At 41.5% G+C, this 24,682-nt stretch overlaps 1 protein-coding gene across 6 annotated transcripts in view; it reads left to right on the plus strand.

Moving 5' to 3' along the window:
* Positions 1–24,682, plus strand: part of LOC6524616 (neuropilin and tolloid-like protein 2) — a 116,184-nt gene that overhangs the window by 23,834 nt on the left and 67,668 nt on the right. For all 6 annotated transcript variants that reach the window (XM_039377612.2, XM_039377610.2, XM_002100437.4 and 3 more), the window contains exon 3: positions 15,551–15,823. In XM_039377612.2, coding sequence (XP_039233546.1) covers positions 15,673–15,823 — 151 coding nt within the window. In that variant the 5' untranslated portion in view covers positions 15,551–15,672. The remainder of the gene's footprint in view (positions 1–15,550; positions 15,824–24,682) is intronic.

Genomic DNA, 24,682 nt, shown 5'->3' on the forward strand with positions numbered 1-24,682 from the left:
AAGGTATGTACAATTTCTGCACATACATATATTCGAGCATACTTTTGCATGGCAAAAGTTTGAAGAACTTTTCTTCCAGGCCGGCCACTCCCCCTGCCACTCCCACTTTCACTCCCATCACATTGGCGCCCACCTGCAGCCGCTGCCCCGGCCACGCCCCTTTTTCCCACTAGCAAGCCTTGCAAATTGTTGAATAATTGCAGTTGTTCCTTTGCCTCAATTGTTGTTGTTGTTGTTGCTGTGTCGTGTGGCAGCTTTTCCATTTTTCCACGTCGACATCGCGATTTTCCATGCAAATTTTGTAGCATTCTAAAAGTGCTGCAGTCGTGTCACGAATCCATTCACCTATTTACTTCATTTCGTTACTAATAAAAATGCACTTTAGGCTAAATAAAGTGAGCATTTCGGAGTTACTTAATATTCACATAAATGTGTTAAATCAATGTGATAGATATATGCACTTGTAGAATTATTCGAACAATGCAAACATCGTTAGTGTAATGAATACCGTGTAACGATAACGCTTTATCGTAACCAATGTGACCATGTTCGCAAGCGAAGCAAGCATTAAATAGATAAGATAATAGTGCACTTGAACTTGCTTCTTATGTACGTAGTACGTACTGAAAAATATGATAATAAAGAATCGTGAGTGAGTGAGTGGAATTTCCAGCCGATCACGCGTACAACTCAACCTTGAAGTTTCCGTTCTTATTTATATTTATATTTATGTACGTATTGTGTGTGTATGGCGCTGCTACTTTATTTTATTTCATTTTATGTTATTTGATGCTGTTGCCTTTGCTTTGGCTTGGCTCAATTTTATTTACTCGTGTTGCACGTTTTGTTTGAAATTTGTTTTCGGTTTTTGCTTATTTCTTCAAATGTTGCAATCGCAACAACAAAGCTCCCCAATGAAGTGTGTGATGTGGGTGGGTTTTTGGGTGGATTTTGGGGTGGCTTTTTGGGTGGCTTTTTGGGTGGCTTTTTGGCTGGCTTTTTTGGGCGCTTTAGGGACTTTGTGAGTCCAAGGCGAACAATTAAACTTTTGCGGGCGCGCGGACAGAAGTGGGGATTCAACTTAAGCGGTCTGGATTGGCGGTGCTTGCAACGATTTGCTGCACTTTCGCACATTCCCAAAGAAGTAAGAGCCACACACAACACACTCACACACACTTACACACACATTGGCAAGTTTTGGGGAAAACCCCAAAACAAATTTGGAGTCCATTCAGTTTTTATCTGCTGGTTTCTTTGTACCAAGTTTATCTACATCTCTCGTCCCGCCGCATTTGCCATTTTTTATGGCGCCCAAATTGAATTGTTAAGCGTGTGGGCGTGGCGCGTGGGCGTTTTGAGTATCTGTTTTTCTTAGTTTTATTTTATTTTAGTTTTCCTCCCTCTTCAGATAATATTATTCGAAAAAGTTCGGTGCGTGACTAAGCGCCGAAAATGTTTTCCTGAGCACTTCTCGCTCTGAAAGTTCTTTTTTTTTCGCCTTTGTTTATGTTTTTTTTGTATTTTTTTCTTTTTTTTTTTTGACTAGTTTGAAGAGTTTGGCTTGGCCGAAGTTTTCGTTGCTGCTTAATATGTTGTCGGTTTCATTTGATATATGTTTTCTTGGCTGTGTACAAATTTATGGGAGTTCAAATGCGTTGAAAAATTGCGCAAACAGCAAAACATCTGTAGTGCTTAAAGCCACGAACTTGTGGTAATTAAATTGAATTAAAAATGCAGCATTAATTCGAATGTTAAATGTGGCTAATCATGAATAGCTTATATTATAAGAACTAAGATAATAATGTTTACTAAAGGCTAAAGAGTGTAACTTTTTGACACAGAGTCAAGGTAGCCAGTTCAATGTAAACAAACTGTTTAGATTCACATTTGTCTCAAGTGCACAACTCTACAGATTCGAGTCAATGATACTCGTGAGTTATTCATCAGACTCATTCAATTGAAGTGGCTCCAGGCTCCATGAGGATCTTGCCCGTCTGGAGAGCTAATGAAAACGAGGCTTGGACCGATTTTTAGACGGCGATGTCCGGACGGCAGGAGCTTCCATGTGAGATAAGTGTGCAAACAAATTGAGAAATGCAACAAAAATGGCAACAATTAGAAGGACTAAGAGCCCAACAAGAACAACAAGAACAACAAGAACAACAAGAACAACACCAACAACAAGGACATTAAAATGAATGGCTAGTCGAGGCAGCAAGTAGAAGCTAAATACATTGTCCTGCCATCCAGACAAGCGGACAGGTTTATAAGGGAGCAGTTGAGGTAGAGAGGGAAATGGTAGGGACAATGGGCCAAAAGTGCTGAATATGCCTTACAGGTCATCAGGTGAGCCAACGGCCATCGCTTAGCCTCCTTTTTCTTCATCATCACTACAGAGCACTGCAAAAAAGTGGGGTTAACTATGGCACACTTTCACAAGTAATAATTATAACCGATGAACTTAAACTTAACTTGAATTTTAATAAACTTTCTTTCGTTCGATGTAATTCTTTAATACCTTAAATGAATCCAACTTCTTTTTCTTCTCACTGTTCATTCTTCTCGTTTACTGGCTCATTTCAGTTCATCAACCCACTTAAGGGGCTGAGGGGAAAGTGCGGTGGAGAAAAAGGGGGGGGGGGGGGGGGGCGGTGGGAAAGAAAGGCGGTGAAAGTTGGGGGCCAGCAGCTGTGGAACATTGATGTATATCCTCACTCTGGCTAATTGAATACCTGCTCTACACCGCTCGCTTTCCCTCTATCGCCAAATTCGGTTAGCACCTGGAAAATTTGATTAGCCTAGGCGAGTGCGTAAGTGTGTGTGTAGCTGTGTGTAGCTATGTGTGTGTGTGGGTGTGTCTGGGATAATAATTCGTAAATGTGGCATGAAAAATTGTTGCCTGTTACTCGCAACGCCATATTCATTTATGCATTTATAATTGGCCAGACAAACGGTTTATCAACCAGCGAGTATGTACATATACATATGTATATATAGCATATACCTCCATAAACTGACCGCACATTTCAATATATTTGAAAATTCATTGGATTTCCCGGCCGCCGTTCGTGCGAATTATATTTCGTGTGTAGTTATTAATTTTTAATGCTCGCCCAGCGGATGTTAAAATTGTTTTGCCCAATGGATTGCAATCGGTATATGTGTATATTTGTATATATAGAGAGTGAGCTACTCTCAAATCCGAACATTTGCTCGTTCAGCGTTCAGAACTCGACCGAAAAGTGCATCAATTTTAATGGGTTTAACTTTGCCGGTATCTGTTTGATTAGCAAATTGTTTCTGAATTTGTAGATTATCACAGTTTGCAAGTGACTGCATTTGCTGACAGCCATCTAAAGAGTGTGCATAAAGATAATGTCTTACATTATTCAACAGCTTTCTACCTTTTTTTTTGTTCGTTAACAATTTCGTTTTTCAGATCGCTAATTCAACTGAATTATACAGCATTCAATTTGTGTTCAAATGGGTTTTGCCATTTGCCCTTAATGAACCAATTATGCATTCCTTAGTTAACCATTTCGAGAGTTGGCCCAGAACGAGCGACAAGCGACACAGAGTAAAATGGAAGAAAGCGCATTTAAATGTGTTTTGTCATTTGGCGGAATTTATGATGGTCTCTTGGCCAAAATGAAAAATGTATGTGTGTGTGTGGGTGTTTGGGTGTGTGGGTGTGTCTGCTTGTGCGCAAATCCGATTATGTGAACAAAAACCGTTCCGTCCGCGAATTACTGTCGGGAGAAATAAAATGCAACATTATTCTTGTGGTCGTTGACTTTGGTTTCGGTTTGCCGTCCCATTTTGCATGCTCTCCATTGGCATTGCGTATACGCCCCATATTACCTAACTCTTCTATGCTTGTGTGTGTGTCTGTGTGTGTGTGTTTGTGCATAAGTGAGTGAGTGTTTTGTCCACTGCTGGCAAATTCCTTTGGACTTTCTGTCTTTTTTTTTCCTTTCGTTCCTTACTTTGCATGGGGTGGCTATAAAATACTCGGGCTTTTATTTATAACGACATCAGAAATTAATCTTGCATTATGTGCGCGCGTGTGGAGTTCTTCGCTCAGCTTATCCTTTTCATGAAGTTTGTTGTCGTCACACACCGCACAGCACACACACCACACACACCACACACACCATACACCATACACCGCCGCACACAGACACGTGCTAACACTCACTAACGCACCTGTTTTGCTTACATATGCGAAAGGGCGACAAAAGTGTCAGTGGTGATATGGCACATTGTTCGCAACATGAGCTGCCTTTCAAAGCCTCGCCTTAATTTGTTATTTAATTTGTTATTTATATTGTGATTTAATTTGTTATTTAATGTGTTATTTAATGTGTTATTTAATTTGTTACTTAATTTGTTATTTAATTTGTTATTTAATTTGTTATTTAATGTGTTATTTATTGTTAAAAAATGTACAATACTTGTGTAAAATCACAGATGAAATCCCAAACCATCTATAACCCTTTGAAATGAAACGTATTTGTCTGGTGCCCGGTTGGCATCACTTTGCCTTGGATCGTTTGTCAGTCATGTGAGGCACTGTCGCTCCATCTTCATCTCCATCTCCATCTCCATCTCCGCCTCCATCTGCAGCTCCAGGTCGCTGTCCATATCCATCCTTGGCTGGTCCTTCCCCTGCTCCTTCCTCCACCTCCACCTTCATCTCGCTCAGCGTTTTCCACTTGCGTGTTTCCCCGGGTTGTTCATGAAAAATTACAACTCTCAGCATCAGGCGTAACGTGCGATAAATTCCAAAAAGGACACACACCCATCTACATATGTAGCATCTACACCATGTAGCGATATGGCGATATGGCGATATAGCTGTATCTGTGCCTTGGAATATGGGCGGTGTTGTAGTTCAGGTTGATTTTGAAATTCGTTGCGTGTAGGATAATTCATTGCTTATTATCTTTTTTGAAGCTGCAATTTTTGGGGCTTACCTTTCGTATTACTTTGGATTTTGCTTCCTTGGATTACTTTTTCTGTCGCTTCTTTTTTTTTTTTTTGGGGGTCGAGGATGTGGGACTGTGGGAGATAGCAAAATGCTTTATTAATTTAGTGTGTGCCAGGCAAGCACCGAAAGTACATGGAGAGAAAATGCTGGAGACTTTGCAATGCCAAAGAGAAAGAGAAAAAAACACATAAGTAAACACAAGTTTACTATAATGAAAGTCATTCAATACTTTTACACTTTTCTAGATATTATTTTATATTTACTATCTATAGTAGTATATATTACTTTATAAATATCTTACTTTAAATACCACATTTTATTTGTATTTCTTGTGAATTAAGCGTTCTCTGCCCACTTTTCTCCCAGTGCTGTGGGGGAGAAGTGGGACCTGAGCGTGTTAGCCAGACAATCGAGCCTAATGATTTATGAACTAGGCGCGCCGAGCGTGGCCGCAAGTATATAGGACCAGGACAGGACCAGCTCCTTTCCTCCTCGAATCCTCCTCCGGGCTCCTTGCCAATTTCGCCATTCCTCCTTTGCCTTGCTCTGCCCCTCATCCCCTCATCCCTTCGTCCCCTCGGCCCCTTCACTTTGCGGTCCTGGTTTCTCCTCTGTCCAGGATGATATATGATGCCGGAGTTTAGCGACTGCTTAAATGAATTTTTCACACTGCAACCATTCCATGCTGTTGACTCGGAACAAAAGTCACCCAAAGTGGTTATGAAGATCCCAACGACATGATGAACGAACTGGGCAAAAAAAAAAATAAAAAAAAAAACAGGGTCTATAGAATAAAGGCTGCAAGGAGCGATGACAATTATGGGTAATTTTACCATGTTCGAATCATTTTCGAGGACCGAGGGGAAAAATGCGGGGAACTGGAAAAGTGTCAAAGGGGAAAGCCGGTTAATGTGATAATTATAAGCTTCTCCTTCGACTACCACTGACAAGCTACTTAGTAAAGAGGGAAAAAATCTATATATACATTATTTTTTTTTTAATTTATCTCCTGGCTTTATTTGAAAATATGTATGCAGATCGATTGGTTCGCTTGGCAAAATTGTTTGCAATAGAAGCCTTAATTATTACATTAAATAACTTAATAGCCACTATATCTCAACTATATCTCAACTATTGTTTCGCATATTATGTCGCTTATAAGCGTTTCCATTATGGCCATTACTGGACAGTATCCCTTGATCTGCTGCTGTGTCATCGAGTGCATTTTTCGCTTACAGCCAAAAATTATTGGCAGAACTTCATATTTCAGTCGAGCGGAAAAAGCGAGAGGTAAAAACTTTTGCAAATGTCATGCAGGTGATTGGGGAAAGCGGTGTGGCTGGTGGTGCTCTGTGGGCGAGGTGGAGCTAGTGGAGCAAGTGGAGCAAGTGGAGCAAGTGGGGCGGGTGGTGCGAGTGGGTCGAAATGGATAGTTGAGTGGCCAACAACTCAGCGGACCTCGCTCCTCGCAGAGCAATCATTTATTAAAAGGCAGCGAATAAGAAATTGAAGGTGGGTGGTTGTAGTTGGTAGGTGGTAGGTTGTAGGAGGGGGTAGGTGTGGAAATGGAAAATGTAAGCCCGTTCGATTTGAAGTGTGGGGGAGGGGGGCGAAAAATATACCGAACGCTCTGGGTTAAGGGTTCTTTATTTTCACCCACGACACTGACACTTGGAGCGCAGCCGTTTGACAAGTTTAAACTTGCACTTAGCCGCGCAGCATTGAACACTTTTCCGGGAAAGCGGAAAAGGGTTTTTCCCCAAAAGGTCAGGGGTAGAGTCTAGATTTTTTTTTTGGCCAACAAATTTCAGTCAAATCAAGTGGCCACTTAGTTTCGGGCGTCGTCATTAGCTTTCAACTTTTGCAAATTGAATTTGGAAACGTTCAACGTGTCCACGAGCGCTGCTCCAACTGACAATTCCCAACACCATCGCCTGTCTCCTGTCTCCTGGCTCCTGTCCTCTGGCTCCCCATTCTGCGGATGGAGCTCTCCACTTGGCGAGAGTCCTTGCCTCACTGGGGGAAAAGTTTACCAGCAGTCTTAGTTGCAAAAGGGTCGCTTGCACTTGTCATACCCGCTACTTGTGGGGTACAGGGGCATGCTGGGTTCGTTGAAGAGTATGTAACTCTGATCAGGATCTGTGTATGAGAAAGAGCTTCTCATCAAGTAAATGACCAAGAGAATTTCGATCAATGTCGTAGGCCATCCAGTGCACTTCAAGCATATAGCTTATTGTTTATATTCAGCTGATTCAGCTGATCTTCGAACTAGTATCGAGGCAATGTTTTTTTCTGGTGTAGACGGCTGTCTAGTAGTACTCGTATTTACTCAAACTGAAACTTTTTCGCCCAAAAACCAGTCGCCTTTGCCACTGCTGCTATCTCCATCTCTTTCGCCGCCCCATCGGCCGTCTCTTTCGCCGCCGCGTTGCCTTGTCGCTGCGTTGGGAAATGAAGCAGTTCACAAGGGAGTTGTTTCATGTTTTTAAGTTCGCTTTAAGTAGCTAAAAGTTAGTTTTTATGCTTGGCACACGCAGAACTTGGCTATCAGTTGATAAATGGCTGGCGAGGCTTTAAAGATTCCATTCCAACCCCACCAACCAACCAACCACCCACCAAAAAACCCGCTCATTTCATTCCCAAGTTACCCAACTTACCCAAGATACCCAACTTGCCCCTCTCTCCCGCATTCTTTTGGTCTTAATGAAGCTTTCGGCGTGCCAAGACGCCTGAATTAGCCAAAAACTCGAACCAAGTGGTAAGCCACCAAATGTGGCAATGACATAGTGTACATAGAGTTATGCAACTCTGGGCAAAAAATAACAATAATTAGGCCCATTAATAAAAATCACAAAAAAACGAGAACATAAATGTAAAACTTGATTTTTGTATATATCAACTAATATATATAAAAAGAAATGTTTATCACTTGATAAAGGCGCTTCTAAAATATTGCCAGCCACTGTATCATACACATTTTCATATACTTAATATCATTATGTACACATGCACATGAATATATACGAACTCTTTATGCCAAGCATAATAAGCAAAAAGTTTCATGTACATACATACATACATATATACCATACATATATTCAAAAACAAGTGTGCGAAAAAGAAATGTATTTTATGAAATGCTTTTGCGTCTCTTTGAGCTATTGCAAAATACTGAAATTTGCTGGCATAAATGTTTGCTTAACAGAGAGCAAATATAATTGGTCTTGACTTAAGTATCCGCCCGGGGGATTTACTAACCAATTCATCAATTTTGCTAGCTTCGCTTTGAAATGCGAAATAGAATGTATGGATAGAAATGTACAAAGTCAACGTTAAGTTCGCATCAAGTAATTTGTTTGCAAAGCACTTTAATTGAACGTCTCAATGGTTTATGCAAAAAAGCCATTGATTACCAAAGTTAATTTTAAAATGGACAAGTATTTGGAATACTTTTGAGAGTGGTTGCTGTTTATTCTTGTTGATTTTATAATCTAGAAACTAGATGTTGCCACAATGTCCTGCTCTCGATCGAAAGCGTTCAACTTATTTGCAAACTTATAATCCCATAAGAGACGACCTATTCCACATACTGCGATTATCCTTTCAAATTTGTGACACACTTCGGACTCCTTTGCGCCCGACTTGGTATCCTGGATGTTGCTGTCTGAGCTTTAGAACTCGACTCTTATAGAAAATTTGGCTAAAGTCAGTGGCAAGACAGCAAATCAAAGCGCAGAGAAAATAAAACAAACGAAAGTAAAAAGTGGAGTAAAGTGTATGGTGAAGTAAAATACAATCAAGACAACGTCGAAGAAGGAAATCACGAATTCAGCAGGAGCCAAGGCAACAGACAGAAGCGAAAATATGCTCGTATATCCAGTGAAATCTGTTTGCCACAGCGACTGACATATTTATTACACTGCCTAAAAAGGAGCTTGATATATGAACTGATTCATTTAATCATACTGCATTTGTCAGTCACAAATTGATTGTCTGCGATCTGTTCTCGCATCTCACATCTCGTCGAATCCTCGATTTTTGCTCGGTTTTTGAAAGAATTTATGAACGAGACTCTCCTTTTCGATTGACAAACGACAATATTGAAAAAATGACACATGAAATGCCGGGAATATTTTCGCCCTAATGAAATCAAATCAATCATGATTTTGAGGTTTTGGGCCCCCCGAGAGCAGCATTCCTTGCCTTGCGCCCTTTTCGTCCTTTTCGTCCTTTCATCCAAGCAGGCGGGCTGCTATAAATACAAATTGGATAAAACTGCAGTGCGTGCCAAAAAAATAAAAGGGACTCGCCCCAAAAAAGAAAAATATACCATACCAAAAAAAAAAAACACAAAACAAAAAAAAATACAAAAAAAAAAAACAAAAAAGAGATCAGATTAAGACACTGGAATGTGAAACGTGGCCAACATGCTGCTGTCGTCCTTTGGGTCCATTGAGGTTGGGAATTTCTGCAAGCTGGCTAAATAACAACAAAATCACTCGGTTGTCCTGGACAATTCTGGGCACATGGAAAGCGGAGAAGGCATGGCCACTAATTAAAGTGCGCCCCCCTCTCAAAACTGCTCTTAGTCCCCCTTCTCAGCATTCTGTTTGCCAGGGGAGAATTTGGAAATTTTACAAATTAATTTCGTGTTTGAAGCAAATTCGTAAACAAGTCTTAATGTGCACTAAAGCGTGTGTTCCCAAGGCCGTGGAGTGGGTGTGGAAGTGTGAGTGTGAGTGTGAGTGGGTGTGGGCGTGGTCGTGGGAGGGGGGCGTGGGCATTGCCTAACCACCCATCTAATAATGTTGGGCGCCCGCCAGACATGAATTTAGCATTTATCTAGCGCCACTTGAACAACGCCGTCGTCGCACGACGACAATGAAGATGAAGATGGCGGCGCAAAATTTGTGGGTGGCACCACAGCACCACCGTTCTGGGTGGGTGGGTATCCCTGTGGGTGGTGGGCTAATTTCAACGCCTCTTAAGCGCAGCGCACAGTGGTTTGCGGAGCCCAAACCCTCGAGTGCGCCCCAAAAGTCAAGGAGTGCCTGAAGTGGGTGAACCAGCAAACCCAGCAAAGCCAGCAAATAAAACTTTAACACTGTCGCCGCGGGTGAGAATAGCTCAAGGTGAACTTTGGTCCTTGCCAATTGGATAGGAAAGTGTCACACATTTGCCAAAAAGGGGGACTTAGGAAGATTTAGCTGGGCTTAGCTGGGCCCAACCAACAGTAAGCTTTAAATTGTGCCATCCTGGCTTATCACATACTTAAACGATTAGTGGGCAGCTTTATTTTAATAATGGCACATTAGGTGTACAAAAAAATGATCAAAAGGAAAGATACTTTATAATAGAATTACAAAACTGGGAAAGCAAATTACTAAAGCTTCGCCACACGGTGCACTTAATTTGGGTTCCATGGGCATGTCAACAGATTCTTCGCTTGGCTTTCATGGGCAGTAATTGTTGTTGCCGTTGTTACTGTGTTACTTTATGTAGATGTGACGGGGCAGGTTTTTCGCCCATTTGCCAGTTTGCCAGGGCCATGTTCGAATTTGTTTCAATTCCAAGGACCCAGTCATCATCTCCTCACCAGCCAGCGACACGTACGCGAGGCATGAAGTCATGGCATCCTGGAAAAGCGATTTTTTGGGGCAACGGAACGGAGGGGAGCCTTCTTTTGGTGGCCAGTCAAGAGTGAAACAGCGCTGTTAATATAAAGTAGGTAATTGAGATGGAAAGCGGGTGGCTGTGGGGCTGTGTGGCTGTTCAAACGAACTTGTTCAAATTAATCAAGTACAGTGGACTTGGAGCGTGTTTCTATTTTCCTTTACCCTCGACGCTGAGTCAGCACTTTGGCTATAAAATCATGCGTGGCCAGCCGGCAGACAATGAATGCACATAAAAATAATAATTGGAATTGGAAATGAAAACAATTTTCATGGCACATGAGTCGGCGCAAAACTCTCCCAAGGAAAGCGCTTTTCCCCCGCCCAACTGTTCACTGAGAAAATGTACACTTTGGATTATTAAAACTGATTAAAAGTGCTGAGCAAAAAAGCTATTTAACAAATTGGTAAATAACCACTGATACTAATGTTGGCCAATTCTCTTAATATTTTCTTGTTTATTATTTTGTGAAATCAATCTTGTGTGTGGAAGAGCTTTTCGCTGAGTGCTGCCTTGTTTGTCTCGGTCATAACTTTGGTGCCAATTGTGTGCAGGTGCTGGCCTCTGCTCTGAACTTTGGCTCTTGCCAATTTTCTTTTGGCCATTGTTTGGCTATTTCTTTGGTGCGCTGAGCAACCTTTGACCTTATCGACTCTGGCTTGGGCGCAATTATCACCCCAAGATGATGGCACACCAAATCGAGTGTGCTGCCAATTTCGAATGGCCTGCGTATGCCGGAGTCAGTGGAGTCCCTAATGCCCTTATCAGTGTCACCCACACGCTTTCGTCCTCATCCTCCATCCTCATCCTCATCCGCATTCGCATCGGCATCGGCATCCTTTGCATATGCATGAACTTCCCCGGGCGAACCACGCTGCGTATGCGTAATGTGCGTATGCGTATGCGTAATGTGTCGCTCTGGTTTGTCGCCAGTTTTGGCAAGTGGCCTGTCGTCAGTTGGCAACCTGAAGGAGAACCCGGCCCGTATGCCGGAAAAACGATTAGGGAAAGGTTTAAAAAAATCCCCTTACTCTCGATCATAACCGGCATTTTCCGAGGCAGTGAAGTGGAAAAATGCTCACAGCTTAGCGAACCTAAATGTGTATCATGGCAATGATAAGAAGTGATTTTCTTATTGTATTATTTGCTCGTTAACATGATATTAATTGGATTGATATTATGAGGGGATATGATGAGAAAGTTATTATAAGTTATAAGTGCTAAGAAATGTTTACAAATGTCTTAGTTTTAAAGAGAAATGATCTGCATACAACGAGCTCGTAAATTCCATATACAACTTTTTTTTTTTATTAGTTTTCTTATTAGAGTAATGTGATGTTTTTATATGCCAGCAGAGGGTATTCAAATGCTTTGTTGTGCTCGTACGCTCGTTTACATTTTGCAAAGCCGTAACTTGGCTAAAAACTGTTGCTCCTACGTGCTCATATATAATTCCGAACTGCACCTAAGACAGACGACCCCTTAACCTCTTAACCCCAGATGCCCACAGATGCCCACAGATGTCCAAGGCCGGGGTAGCAACACAATACAAAAACGTAAGCAATAAAATGAATTTTTATGCCGCATTTTCGCAATGCAGGATAACACCCATACACACACACACACACGCAGAGACCATCACCTCGACAAAAAAAAAATATATATATATGTGTATGTTACCTTTGGTAGATCCCTTAACCCTACACACTCAGCCCCCAGGATGCATTCCTCGCAGCCAAAAGCAAAAGCGAAGCGAACACATTTACACATGTAAGTGCATAAAAAATGTTTATGAATTTCAGTTTATGGCGCGTAAAACACGCCAATAAATGTACCAAGGCATTAAAAATGCCTTTCCCCAATGGCCACGCCCCTTCTGCCGCCCTGCCCCCCTTTGGGGGACCCACTCGTTGGACTTTGCCGCACTAATAAACAATCAGAAATGGGCATAAAGTATGGGGAATCGGGCAGGAATGGCAAAAGTGGCAAAACGGCAAACGACAGCGGGGAATTTCCCTCCTGTGTTTTCCTCGCTTTTTTGTCTTTCCCCCACTTCCATTTTCCCTTTTTTCCCCCGCTGTTTTTTTTTTGCATTGCCAGAAGGTGTTAGTCGCCCCGCTGGCGCAACTCTTGTGGCCAAACCCAACGCCCAAAGCCCCGCCCATCATTTTCTCCCCGCCTACCATGAATATTTATGCAAAATCACACACACATACACTTACACACGGTGGCACCCACACATTTGGACTTGTGTTGCTCTTTTCTTGTCAGTCTGTAGTCCTGTAGTCCTGGATGTCCTGGCTGCTTGGTGTTTCCTTATTGTTGGCTGCGTTATGCCAAGTGTGCTCTAATGCACTTTACGACACTTTATGGCAGTTTTCCGGGGGGCAAAAAATTATGGCAAATTGATGAGAATATACATATGTGACTTGGCTCCGCGCTGGTGCGAAAGTTTTTGTTAGCTTGCCATACAATCGGTATTTTCATTTCAATATTTTGATTTTGCTTATATGTATGTATTATTTAAATTATTTGCGCCAAGAAAGAAAATTTACTTTGATGTGATTAAATTGTATGTAACGTTGGCACAATAGTATTTATTAAGATACTTGACAATCCATACAATTTAAGATCATTCAGGGCGTAAAGAGCTAATTTCCTTTATTGCTGAAATTAGAGGCCGCAATGAAAATTCCAGCGATTTCCAGGCGAAATCCTTTTGCAAATTCACTCGAAATTGAAGCCTTTTCTTGTCCACAAAACGACACCAGAAATTTGCGTCAATCGCACTTCGCACTTTTCCCTTTTTTTTCCCCGTTTTTTTTTTTTGGCCTAATGAAAGTCCAGGGCAATGTCCCATTTTTGGCCATGATCCCTGTACGGAATTTTAGCGCCCCTTTGTCTCGACGCCTCCATGCAAATCGTGTGGGCGGGGCAGCATTTTTGCCCCGCTTTCAAGTAGCCTCAATTTTCCACCCATTATTTCTCCCATTCCTTCCCATTGTTGGATGGCATGTTTTTTCAGCGTTTTTGTTTTTATTTTTTTTATTTGTTTTTTTTTTTTCGTTTTCGAGTACTTAACGGCACGAGGAATCGGCTAAGACAAGTGAAGCGCAAAAAATGCGAAAAACATGCAGAGAATAAAGTGGAAAATCGGGGTTAAAGAATGGCTAAATGGACGATTGGGTGGCGGGGCGTGTAATCAAAGCGTTTGGATATCAAAGATTCGGCAAAAGCAAAGTTATGCATAAATTTTGGACGCCGTCGCGACGGGCGATTTGTGAAAAATGCGGAAAAGCGCCGCGAGAGAGAGAGAGCGCCTCTTTCAGCACAGCCCGCAAAATCAATAAAGGAAACAAATTAGTTTCGTCTTAAAAGTACAGCAGCAGAGTATCAAAATAAAATTTCCAACAGTCGCGTGGACCAAATAATAATACCACAAAAACAGGGCAAAGTACACACAAGTTGCCACATAAGATGGCACTGAGAATAAATTTGGGCAGTTCGAATAAGGAGGAGGGAATTCAAATTATATACATTTTTTGCAACTAACTAACTAGTTTTTAGAAACGTTATTAAAAAGAGAGAAACTTTTAATAATACATTTGAAATTGGTACTTTAGTTACCTAGTTAGATATAGATACATAGTTACATTACATAGATAGATTAAATAGATTGAAAACAACGCGAGTTCAAGCAGCTTCAACTTTGCGTGTGCAAATAGGCGGGCCGAAGGACCCTCAGTGACATTGTTTGTTGTGGTGCCGCAGGACACGAACAGACACAAGAGCCTAATAATAGCCGCACATAAAATTTTATTAGCACGAGCGTAACAATTCAATTGGGTCATGCTTTATGGCGCCGCAGGGGCGGCGAGGGGGCGCTTTTCGGGGACGGACTGCAGTACGCTCCCCACCTCAAAAAAAAAAAAAAAAGAAAAGAAAGAAAAAATGCCAGCACATTTGGGTCATCCAGGTGCAGTCGAAGGTCCGGAAAAATCGAGAAAATGAGGTGAGCGTGTGCAGCGTGCTCGCTTTTTATGTTCTCCAAGATTTCACTTTCATCAAATGATGTCAGCGACAAAGGACGATATTTGTCGCAAAAAGGATACTCGCAAGGAGCTTAGCTTCGATCACTCGAAGAAATTACTATTATTCATACAATGTATGTGGAATTTTCAGTTTTAATTCATGATAATATTTAATTTTCAGTTTTATTTTTTTAATGATATTAGTAATTTTTTGCTTAATTTAGAAGACCACAAAATATAATGTAAATATATTACATTAATGTGAGCGCTGTGCAGTAATTACTTAATTTCAATATAAATACAATGTGTATAGCAATGTATCAGCAAAATTAATTAAATTTTTGAATTCCATAACAGCACCGTAGTTGCGTTGCCTTCAGCGTTTTTGATAATCCTTCAACAAATCCCAAACAAATTGCAATATATTTGTCTGCAATTTGCCAACACTTGATGGGATTATCATTTATTTTGGTGCTGACATTTCGCCAGCGGCGAAAACTCAATTTGGGGAAAAACTCATTTGTTGGCGCGACGAAAAAGGAGCGCAAAATTGTTTGAACAAACTCGAGCAATTGTCTTACACTCGCTCCAATTGGATTTCCGTTATGAAGCTGCTGTCACAGCGCAATGCACGTGAATAGAACCCACCAATTGGGAAATTGCGTTTGTACATTCAGTAAGAAGTAACTTGGTAATTGCATTAAATTTCATCAAAATTTCTACATCAAAGTAAATATGAAATATATTTCTATATTTAATTATTTCCGCTACTATTGTTATGCTCATGGCTGTGCCCATCTTGTATCTTGTTCTTGCTCTCGATCCGTGTCTTATTCCTGCCGTTCTTCTTTTACAGTTACGTGTGAGGGACTCTTACTGCGAGCGGAGCAGGAGCAGCAGAGAAGGAGAGAGAGAGAGGGAGAGGGTGCTAGAGCGAGACGGAGACTATAAGACTGAAGCTGGCAAACCTCACACAAAATGCGAAGAAGAGGAAGCACTTGCAGCGCACAACAACCACAGCAGCGGCCACACAAACAGCAGCAGCAGCAACGGCAACAAAATCAAAGGTTAATCCCCGGCCAACGCTGTTCGCTGCTAATGTTGCTAATTGTTGGCCAAGCAGTTTACGGTAAGTGCCACAACATAGCCAAGTAAGCATGTGTGCCGGGGGAGGGGGGAGGGGTGTGATGGAAGTGCGTGTCTGCACTGCAAAATATGCTACTTATAAAATACGCTCGAACATTTACACAATATTAGTGCGCATTCGGAAAATACTTTTTTAACCTCACAACAGAATATTATATAAAGTTATATGGATAGCACTCATTCCAGTATTCAGATGGAAATTAAATCGAAGAACAAATGTTTTCTTTTTAAGTAGTTCCCATACCTTTTCGGTCAGTGTAAGGCTGTAAGCATCTTCGCACATTTGCAGTGTAACTTTTATTGGGCGGGACGTGGCCATTGCCCCGTACTCTGACCTCATTAGACGTTCATTTGTTTGCTTATTTATGCGAATGCGGACGCACACACACACACACACACACACATGGACTGGGAGGCTGGAAGGCTGGAAGGAAGATATATCGGCTGTATGTTGGATCATCATCTATATGGCCATATGGCATTTGCGGCCCTTTGTGTTACCAATTCCGCACACAAGTCGAATGCATATATTTTCGCTTTTCGCTTTTGTCCATAAAAATTCGAATCCTCAATGAGCGAGCATGAAAAAATGCGAGAGAGTGTGCCCCAAATTGTATGCTACACAAAGCCACGCACAAAGATGATGTATGCAAGAGTGTATGTGTGTGTGTGTGTGTGTGCTGCGATGTATGTCTGTGTGTTTTTGGGCCTGGGTAGAATTCAGTGCTCGCCTGCCTGTAATTAATTGACTCGAACTCGCACATTTTTCGCATCGAGCACAAAAACAAGTCGCAAACTTTTCGCCTAGACGAGGCTTTTGTACAAATCCATGTATATGTACACACATATATTTTGCAGTGCAGTCAAGGTCGTGTGAAAGGGACGACAGTTACGCGGCATTACGCTTATATTTGTTGTTTTTGTGTTTTTTTTTTTTTGGATTTTGTTTGTCGCATTTTGTGGCAGCCGGCCAAGTTGGTCAACATGGCATGAATGCACAAAGTAGGAGAATCCGTATCCAAATCGGCCATAATGCCTTGCCATTTACATATAGAGTTGGCTTGTACCTGCCAGCTTATTTACCAATATGCACAAGTAAGTCCTTTTCGCCATGGCAATCGATTTGCATCGATTTGTCAGTGGATTTTCAGCGGTTTATAATTGCAAAGCAAATGGAAGTTCCTTAAATAGCTTGCTATTGAATAAATATCCAAACAAATCAGCTTTAAAGCTGCCTCTTAAAATGCTTCAAAACGTAAATTCGCAAGTTCACGTGGCCAGTAAAGTTACTGAGAGCCACGCCCCCAGTACGCTCGATATCCTTGTGTGGCACCGCAGAAGCGTTTTCTCAACTAGAGTAATTGATTGACGCCAATGGTCGAGCATTTGCCAGCTGTCCTGTGGTTTCTGGACTTTAGACTCGGTGCCCAGGACTGCAGACTTGCAAACTTGCAGACTTGGGGCGGCAGGTTCACATCTATTCTTTGATAGGGATTCATTTAATTGCCCAAGCTGTCTGGACGCTGTTGCACAGGCACATTGAGCTGACAGAATCCGCCCACCTGAACGGCAAAAGGACATTATTTGGCTTTTAGTAACCGAAGCTGCCAGGATGCCATCGGGGGTCGTTTTTTGCAACCCGAAATCGTTTAGTAGCACAAAAAAACATAGTTCAAAAGGGTCCAGCACCAAAAACACAGAGCCGAAGCCGCATATAATTTTACCTAATTCATTTTCTTGCATAATAATTTGCGTACCGCAGCCAAAAAGGATGGATTCAGATTGCGATCAGGATGGCGCGGTGGCAAAAGGAAGGAATGGGGGCAGCTGTCGACAGTCTATCGTAATTGTAAATTAATGCATGCAGAAAATGTGACCCCCACAAGATGGCGGCGACCGGAAGTCAGCTCTCGCACGCACACACCCAAACCCACACACACACACACACACACATACAAGCACTAACCATATTGCTGCCTTCACGGCCAACGAGTCCAGGATAAAATGGGGTATACTCTGCAGAGGGTAGAATACAAAAATATATATTATAAACTGAAAAGATTTTTACATTTTGTGGCAAATATATTCCAGATTGCTGGCAATTTAAATGAATATATTCAAGCATTTTGGAAACGGAATCAACCGGTCTATGCTAATAAGAAAGTCATTGCCTTTTTCTTACATTTGGTTTATTTTACTTTTGCTTGGCCAATAATTGAATAATTTTGACATGGAAAATGGCACAAAGGTTTGCGATGAGGCTGGGAATAAGGCCCACAAATTTATCGGTGCGAGGAAATTACCACACGTGGCAATCAAGCGGAAATATTCGACTATGGAATGTTTTGCAGCCAAATGCAAAAATCCGAAAGCAACAAATAAATAAATAAGCAAAAAACCAGATCGAAATATGTAGATAAAGTGTAAAGCCTGGCGAGTGTAGAATTTCCATTTGATTCCGGTAAATCGAGTAGTTGAATTTCCTACGTGTCCGTCTGCCTGCAAAACTAGCATTGCTAGTGTGGCAATTGGTTTGGGTTTGGGTTTGGGTTTGGGATTGGGATTGGGTAAATGGGTGAATGGGAATAGATGCCCCGGTGTGTGCCAGTGGGGATTGCCTTTATTTATTTGAAATTAGAAACTGCCAACTGTTCCCAAAAGTGGCCATTAATTAAGGGCTATGGGCTGCCTGCTGGGGGAGCAGCTACTGGGGATTGCGTAATGACTGCAAAATGCTAACAAATAGCCAGTTGCCAGTTTTGAGTTGCCATCTTAACAGGGGCGTCGGTTGCCAGGGGGGTTGTATCCACTGACTGAGTGGGACAAATGGCTACTGGATTTGTAAGTAATTGTCTCACCTTTTTCCCCAACACAAAGGACAATCAATTTGCGCGCTGCTAGCGAGCTTTTCCGTGTCATTTGCCAAATCAGCCAAAGAAATATGGTTCGTGGGATAAGCTGTCTTCTATAGCTTTGCTCAATTTATTTTAAGTAAATTGCTGTGCGAAATCTGCAGCATATGGCACACGGAAATATGTTTTAAGAATATTTAGATATTCAAATATAATTATAGATTATATATCGGTTACATTGCTATGATTCGATTCAAATCAAGTTTCAAATCTTTTATAGCTTTTTTCTGTTCGCACTTGGGAGTCGTAGCTGCTTAGCTGAAATCCCACTTGCAAGTGTTTGTTAACTTAACACTTGTCGGTTGTCCAGTTTCTTGGCCAAATTTAAGGAGATCAGGCCAATGTTTGTTTAAAAACCTTTTCATGCTCCTGTCACGGCCCGTCGCACTTGGCCATGTGCTCCGAATGTTAGTTGACCCAATTGTGGACGCAACGGCCTTCTTTCCCCTGGGGAGCAAGTGAGACGGCACCAGGCTATCTCCCTCTCTCTCTATCTGTCTCTGTCTTTAGCTAGGCAAGAACTTGCAGAAGTTGAGGAAATGAAATTGGTTTTGACATTGGGCCGAGCTTTGGGCCTTATTCAACATTAGCTAATTTGTGTGCGCTTCCTTAGTCGCAGACTCACTCTCATTTTTCCTCTTTTTTATTTATTTTTTTTTTTTTGTTGCCCTGCTTTTATTGCCTTTAATTTCTGCATCTTGCACTTGGCTCTTCCGCCGTTTTGCCAGTGCCTTCAGCTTGTTTTGGCCGTTCGACTTAAGTGCCATCCTGAATTGTCCTGAATTGTCCTGGCTGCTCCTGCTCCAGATCCTGCTGCTCCTGCTGCTGCTGCTCTGCTTGACACTGATTTCAATTATAAATTTGTTTTTGTTTTGTCCCTTGTCTCGTACCCATTTCCCATTTCCCTAACTTTCCCCGGTTCCTGTTGCCCTTTTTTCTGCACATTTTCTTTGCGTTTGGTGTCTTTAGTTTTTATTTTTCTTTTACTTTTTTTTTCTGTGCCGAGCTGCGATTGCTTTCTCAATTGGTTCCGCTGCTAGGAGCGTTTGTCTGGCTATCACTTTTAATCTAAGTTGGTAACAATGCTCCAGTCCCCGTGCCACGCCTCCTTATTTGTCCACAGCCCCCTTAACCCATGCTGTCTACCTAGCTGTCTTGCTGCTTTTCTGCCTTTCAACCTCTCAGCCTTTCAGCCAGGATGTGAGCTCTGCTCGGTGTCCTTTTATTTCGCTTTCAAGAGCTATAAGCTTATGTCTCTGGCTTTGTGGTTTGGTAAACATACTGCACAAAATTATAGTCTGCAAATATTTTCGCAAGCCAAATGAAAATGTTTGCATTACTTTGCAAAAAGTTGCTGCGGATACAACAAGAACAAAAAAACGAAGAACAAAATTAAATTTGCACGAATTTGCAGGCGCTTTGGACACATTTATGCTTTCAAGTTTTACAAGAATACTTAAATAATATTTAATTAAATTGTGCAACTATGTACGGACCAGTCAACCAAAATCCATGTGGCTTAAAAATGCCTTGTGTTAAATGTATATCCTTTGTTGTGCCACTTAGTTCATGTTTGTTACTAATTTGCAGCGCTTTGTCTTACACTTTATAGCTTTTTTTTTGTTGCCCCAAAAGGAACCCTACTCGGTGATGATTTTCTCATATTTTTGAGGATTTCTTTTTCCCGGTAATCCCAGCGTCTGTTATCCCTGTCTAAAGCTTTTTATTTATCAATTTTGATAAATACCGCTTTGCATTTTAAAGGGCAAACTGGCTTGGCATGCTTGCATATTAAATAAAAATTCGCAGAAATGGAGAAGGTATTTTAAAGTAACCGGTTGAACATTGTTTACTATGGAATTCTATTGACTCTTGGCGACTCCTGGCTGTTAAATACCACTTCAAATTTACCAGCAACTACACTCACCCAAGTGAACCTTTATTTTTATTACACTGTAAGCAATTTTCCACCAATAATCCCACCTACACCACCAGCACCACATCCTAACCCCTTTCGCATTCTCGATTTCCAGCAGCCAGGTGCGCCAGGTAAGCGCCAATCCCAGCATTTTCTATAGCAGATCTAAGTGAAAATGCAGTCAACCCTAATCAAATTTTCGCTGCAAATTGACAGTTTGCCTGCAGATTTTCATTTCGCGTTTTCATTCCACCCACTAAACACGCACTGTTCGTGGGAGGGGTGAGGAGAGGGGGTGGCTTAGTTAAAGGGTGGTGGGCGGTGGGCGGTGCGCGGTGTGGTTGCATGCCAGGGTTAAAAAGTTCCGTTCGTTTTCGGATTCCGTTGCCAATAATTTTCATAGCGGGTATTTCTTGCTTTTATGTTTAAATAACTTAAGTAATATACATAGCAGTGTATAAGCACAAATGAATATTCAAATACCGCATAGCTGTATAGATTCGTAAATAAGTATCCAAAGTTGTATAATCCCAAGTATGCCCGTCGCTTAATAGGTATTTGATAGTCGAAGTACGCAGGGCTCCTGTTTCCTTTCATTTTCCCCGCCTTTTGTGCCTCTCATTTCGTGCCGCTTCTGGTTCGACGTGCGCCCCTGGGGGCCAAGGGGGGGGTTTGTTGCAGGGGAGGGGTTAAAATAACATCGCCCCCCCTTTATCATCTGACATAGCCGCACGCTGATTTAATTTTAAATCTCTGTGCCCTCACTCAAAATTAAAACGACGTCAAGGCCCCGGGTTTCAGGTTGCCAAAGATACGCAGGGATTCGCTGGGATTTTACGTATACGTATACGTATACGTACTATATACTATATAGAGCCGTGGAGAAGGGAAAAAGTACGACTGCGGGGGGGGGTGGAGTGGATGCCAGTGGAGCCTTGCTCTCAATTTGCCTGTCGCAATCCAATTGTCGGGCATTTCATTTCAATTTAACAATTTTGAAATCCCACCCCCATCAACGGAAGCGGTAGCTGCAAGTTGCCGTGGATGTTGCAAATTAATCTGCGGCATGTCGCTGCCTCAGTTCTCAGTTAGTTGCGCTTGACATACTTATTGTCTCCGACTTCCGGTTCCTGCCGACTCCAACAGGATTATGTCCGCCAGCGCAGCAGATACAGAGTATTTTGTATTTCGTATTTTGTTTGCTTAGTTTGCTGTCTAATTTGACGTTTTGCAATGATCAATGATTGCGTGACATGCACATGCCAATCGAAACTGAAATTCCAGCGGGGCAACGGCACTCAAAATCGCAGCAATTGCATAAAATCATTTGAAACGCAAAAAAAGGAAGTGTTGCATTGCTAACATAGCAAGCAAATATGGGCAAAATATAAATGCACAGAGAATGAACACATAAAAAAGACACAAAAAAGGGGCAAGCGAAATAATTGCCAATAACAAGCGATAAATAACGAAAAAAAAACACTTTGACACGATCTACACATATTGATGTATTTATATGAAGACTTGTATAAATAAACAATTTTTTAACCATATTCGTGAAAAGCTTTTATTGCATTTTGAATGGCGAAAAGTAATAAAAGCTGCAGCGAATATGTAATAATAAGCATTTTTACATTAATTATTTTTATCATCGTGAAAAAGCGCATTCAGTTTTCTATATAAAAAATGTAATGCAAATAATAGAATAATAAGGAAATGCAAGTGTATCAAAACTGAAACTCTTTCGCCATTTTGGCTTGCAGATTATAATCTGGAATTTGGTTTGCCGAAATATCCCACTGTCTGCCGTTAATTTTAAACTGCTGGCCCCAAAAATGCATTAATAATCCAGAATGACAGGCTGCGTGGCTGTGGGTGGTGGATGGTGGGTGGTGGTTGCAACCCCCCACTTCACCTCCTTGCCCCTTGCACCGGATAAATGCATAATTGATGATTATGGTTTCGAGCATCTATTTCCACTAGCACTTCCCCCCCATTTCGCCCCATTTTCGAAACACTGCCATCTAGCAATTAGAAATATCTGGTTTTATTAACTGAACTACTACTGTTGTTGTGCTGTTGTTGATTTCTGCCAATTTGGGAGTTTCAAGGCGTAATGAGCTTAGCTTTCGGGGGTGGGCGTGGCAGGGGCCATTTGGATGGGTATTACATACCATAAATTTCGAGTAGCGAGCACGAGATGTGCATCTTTTGTTTGCCGGGCTGCCTGCCATGTTTTATTGCTAATTGCAACTTCAGGTTGCATTGTGGCTTCTTCGACAGCGTATGCCACGCCCCCGTTGGGGCACTCGACAACCAGAAGCCGGCAGAGTCGGAAAATCCCCTGCCTGAATTTTCCAGTATAGAAGTATGTGTCGCCCTCTGGGCAGCCATATCGTGTGGCATCTCTGTGCGATGTTTGCGCCACGAAAAAATAATAAAACTGATTTTATTTATGTGCTGCGCCAGACGAAAAATTGAAATTCTGCAACACGAGCAGCAACTTGAGATGCAGGACATACAGACGACGGGAATCCTGCCAAAAGTACGAGCTTATATCTACACTCGTATATACGGAATGGAAAGAAAATCCCATCGCGTGTCTTAGTTATTGTTACCATATCCACTCCATCTTCATCGCACGACAACGAGTGGGTTTTTTGGTTTTTTTTTTATTTTTCCCACACGAAATAATAATGTCGATGTTTTTCGCTTACGGCTCACAATTAATGGGATACGTGCGAAAAGTTTCTATAAATTATTATCGCCGCTCCATATTTATCTGACAGCTGCACACCTTCACACCTTCAGATACTTTTCGCCAGATGCAGGCCACAAAATCACAAGGCCATTAATCACATTTAGCATGTGTTCCCTCGATTTCGATTTAACACTTACAAATTGCAATAGTCACGATAGTCGCGGGCTAGTGAAACATAGATAACATTTTTAAAATCTATATTTATTATGGCACCATTTAGTTGTATTTATTCTTAATTTCCACCATTTTGGCATGAGTTGTAAATCTTACCAGCCAGAATTTTTAATAATTAAATTATGTTTAAGCATAAGAAATATGTGCAAAAGTGTATTGTCAATTTAAATTTGTGTTTGCCAACACAAGCACCCATAATAAATTATTGCATTGGCTTATTTTTACCTCAATCAATTGCTTTTTAAGCTCTGTCAATAGTTAAGCTTGTGTTTACAATGTTACGAGTATTATTGTATTAGTTTAATTTTACTTCGAACAAATAATGCGCTTTCCGGCTCAATCATTTGTTAAGCTGGCAATTTTAAATGCATTTGTATTTAAATGGGAATGATTATTTAATGTCCAAATTAGAGCCGCGAAAAGCTTTATGAGTATAGCCCCGGGCAACGAAAATTCAATTAGAAATCAATGATTAAATGGGTTTGCCCACTCAATTATGAAGTGATATTTTATGGTGCTGGCTTCGACATCAAAGTCCTTTTGCCAAATGCCTTGGAATATGGGGCATTTTATGTGTACATTACATTGATTTAGAGCCGTACTTTAGCAAGAATTCAGTATTCATTTAATTTATTCAATAGAAATTTGTAAATCGTAAAAGTTGCCGACGAGAGCAACAAGCGACTGCAGCCAGCAATTAGTAAATCATGAGAAAATTATATACTTTGTGAATGCATCGCAGCTCCAGCAAAGAGGTTCGACTTTCAGTCGACGGCACCCAGTTGGCAGACGAAAATTTTAATGCAAACTGTAAATTATTATATACGCGCTTACTTACTCACTGTTCGCCCGATTGCAGCTGCTGCTTGCAGTTCCTTTGCCAGCCGTAGACATCCTGCCCAGAAAACCCAGAGAACCCAGAGAACCCACCCAGTCAACCAATTCACCCACAGCCCCATTTAACTGGCGCTCAAAAGGCAGTTTTAGTCGTTTCTGGGTTGGTTGGCTGCCAGACAATACAAAACTATAAATATGCACAGTCACAGAGCGAGTCACAATCGCAGTCACCGTCACAGT

The sequence above is a fragment of the Drosophila yakuba genome, chromosome X (assembly GCF_016746365.2).
Source record: "Drosophila yakuba strain Tai18E2 chromosome X, Prin_Dyak_Tai18E2_2.1, whole genome shotgun sequence".
NCBI classification, from domain to species: domain Eukaryota; kingdom Metazoa; phylum Arthropoda; class Insecta; order Diptera; family Drosophilidae; genus Drosophila; species Drosophila yakuba.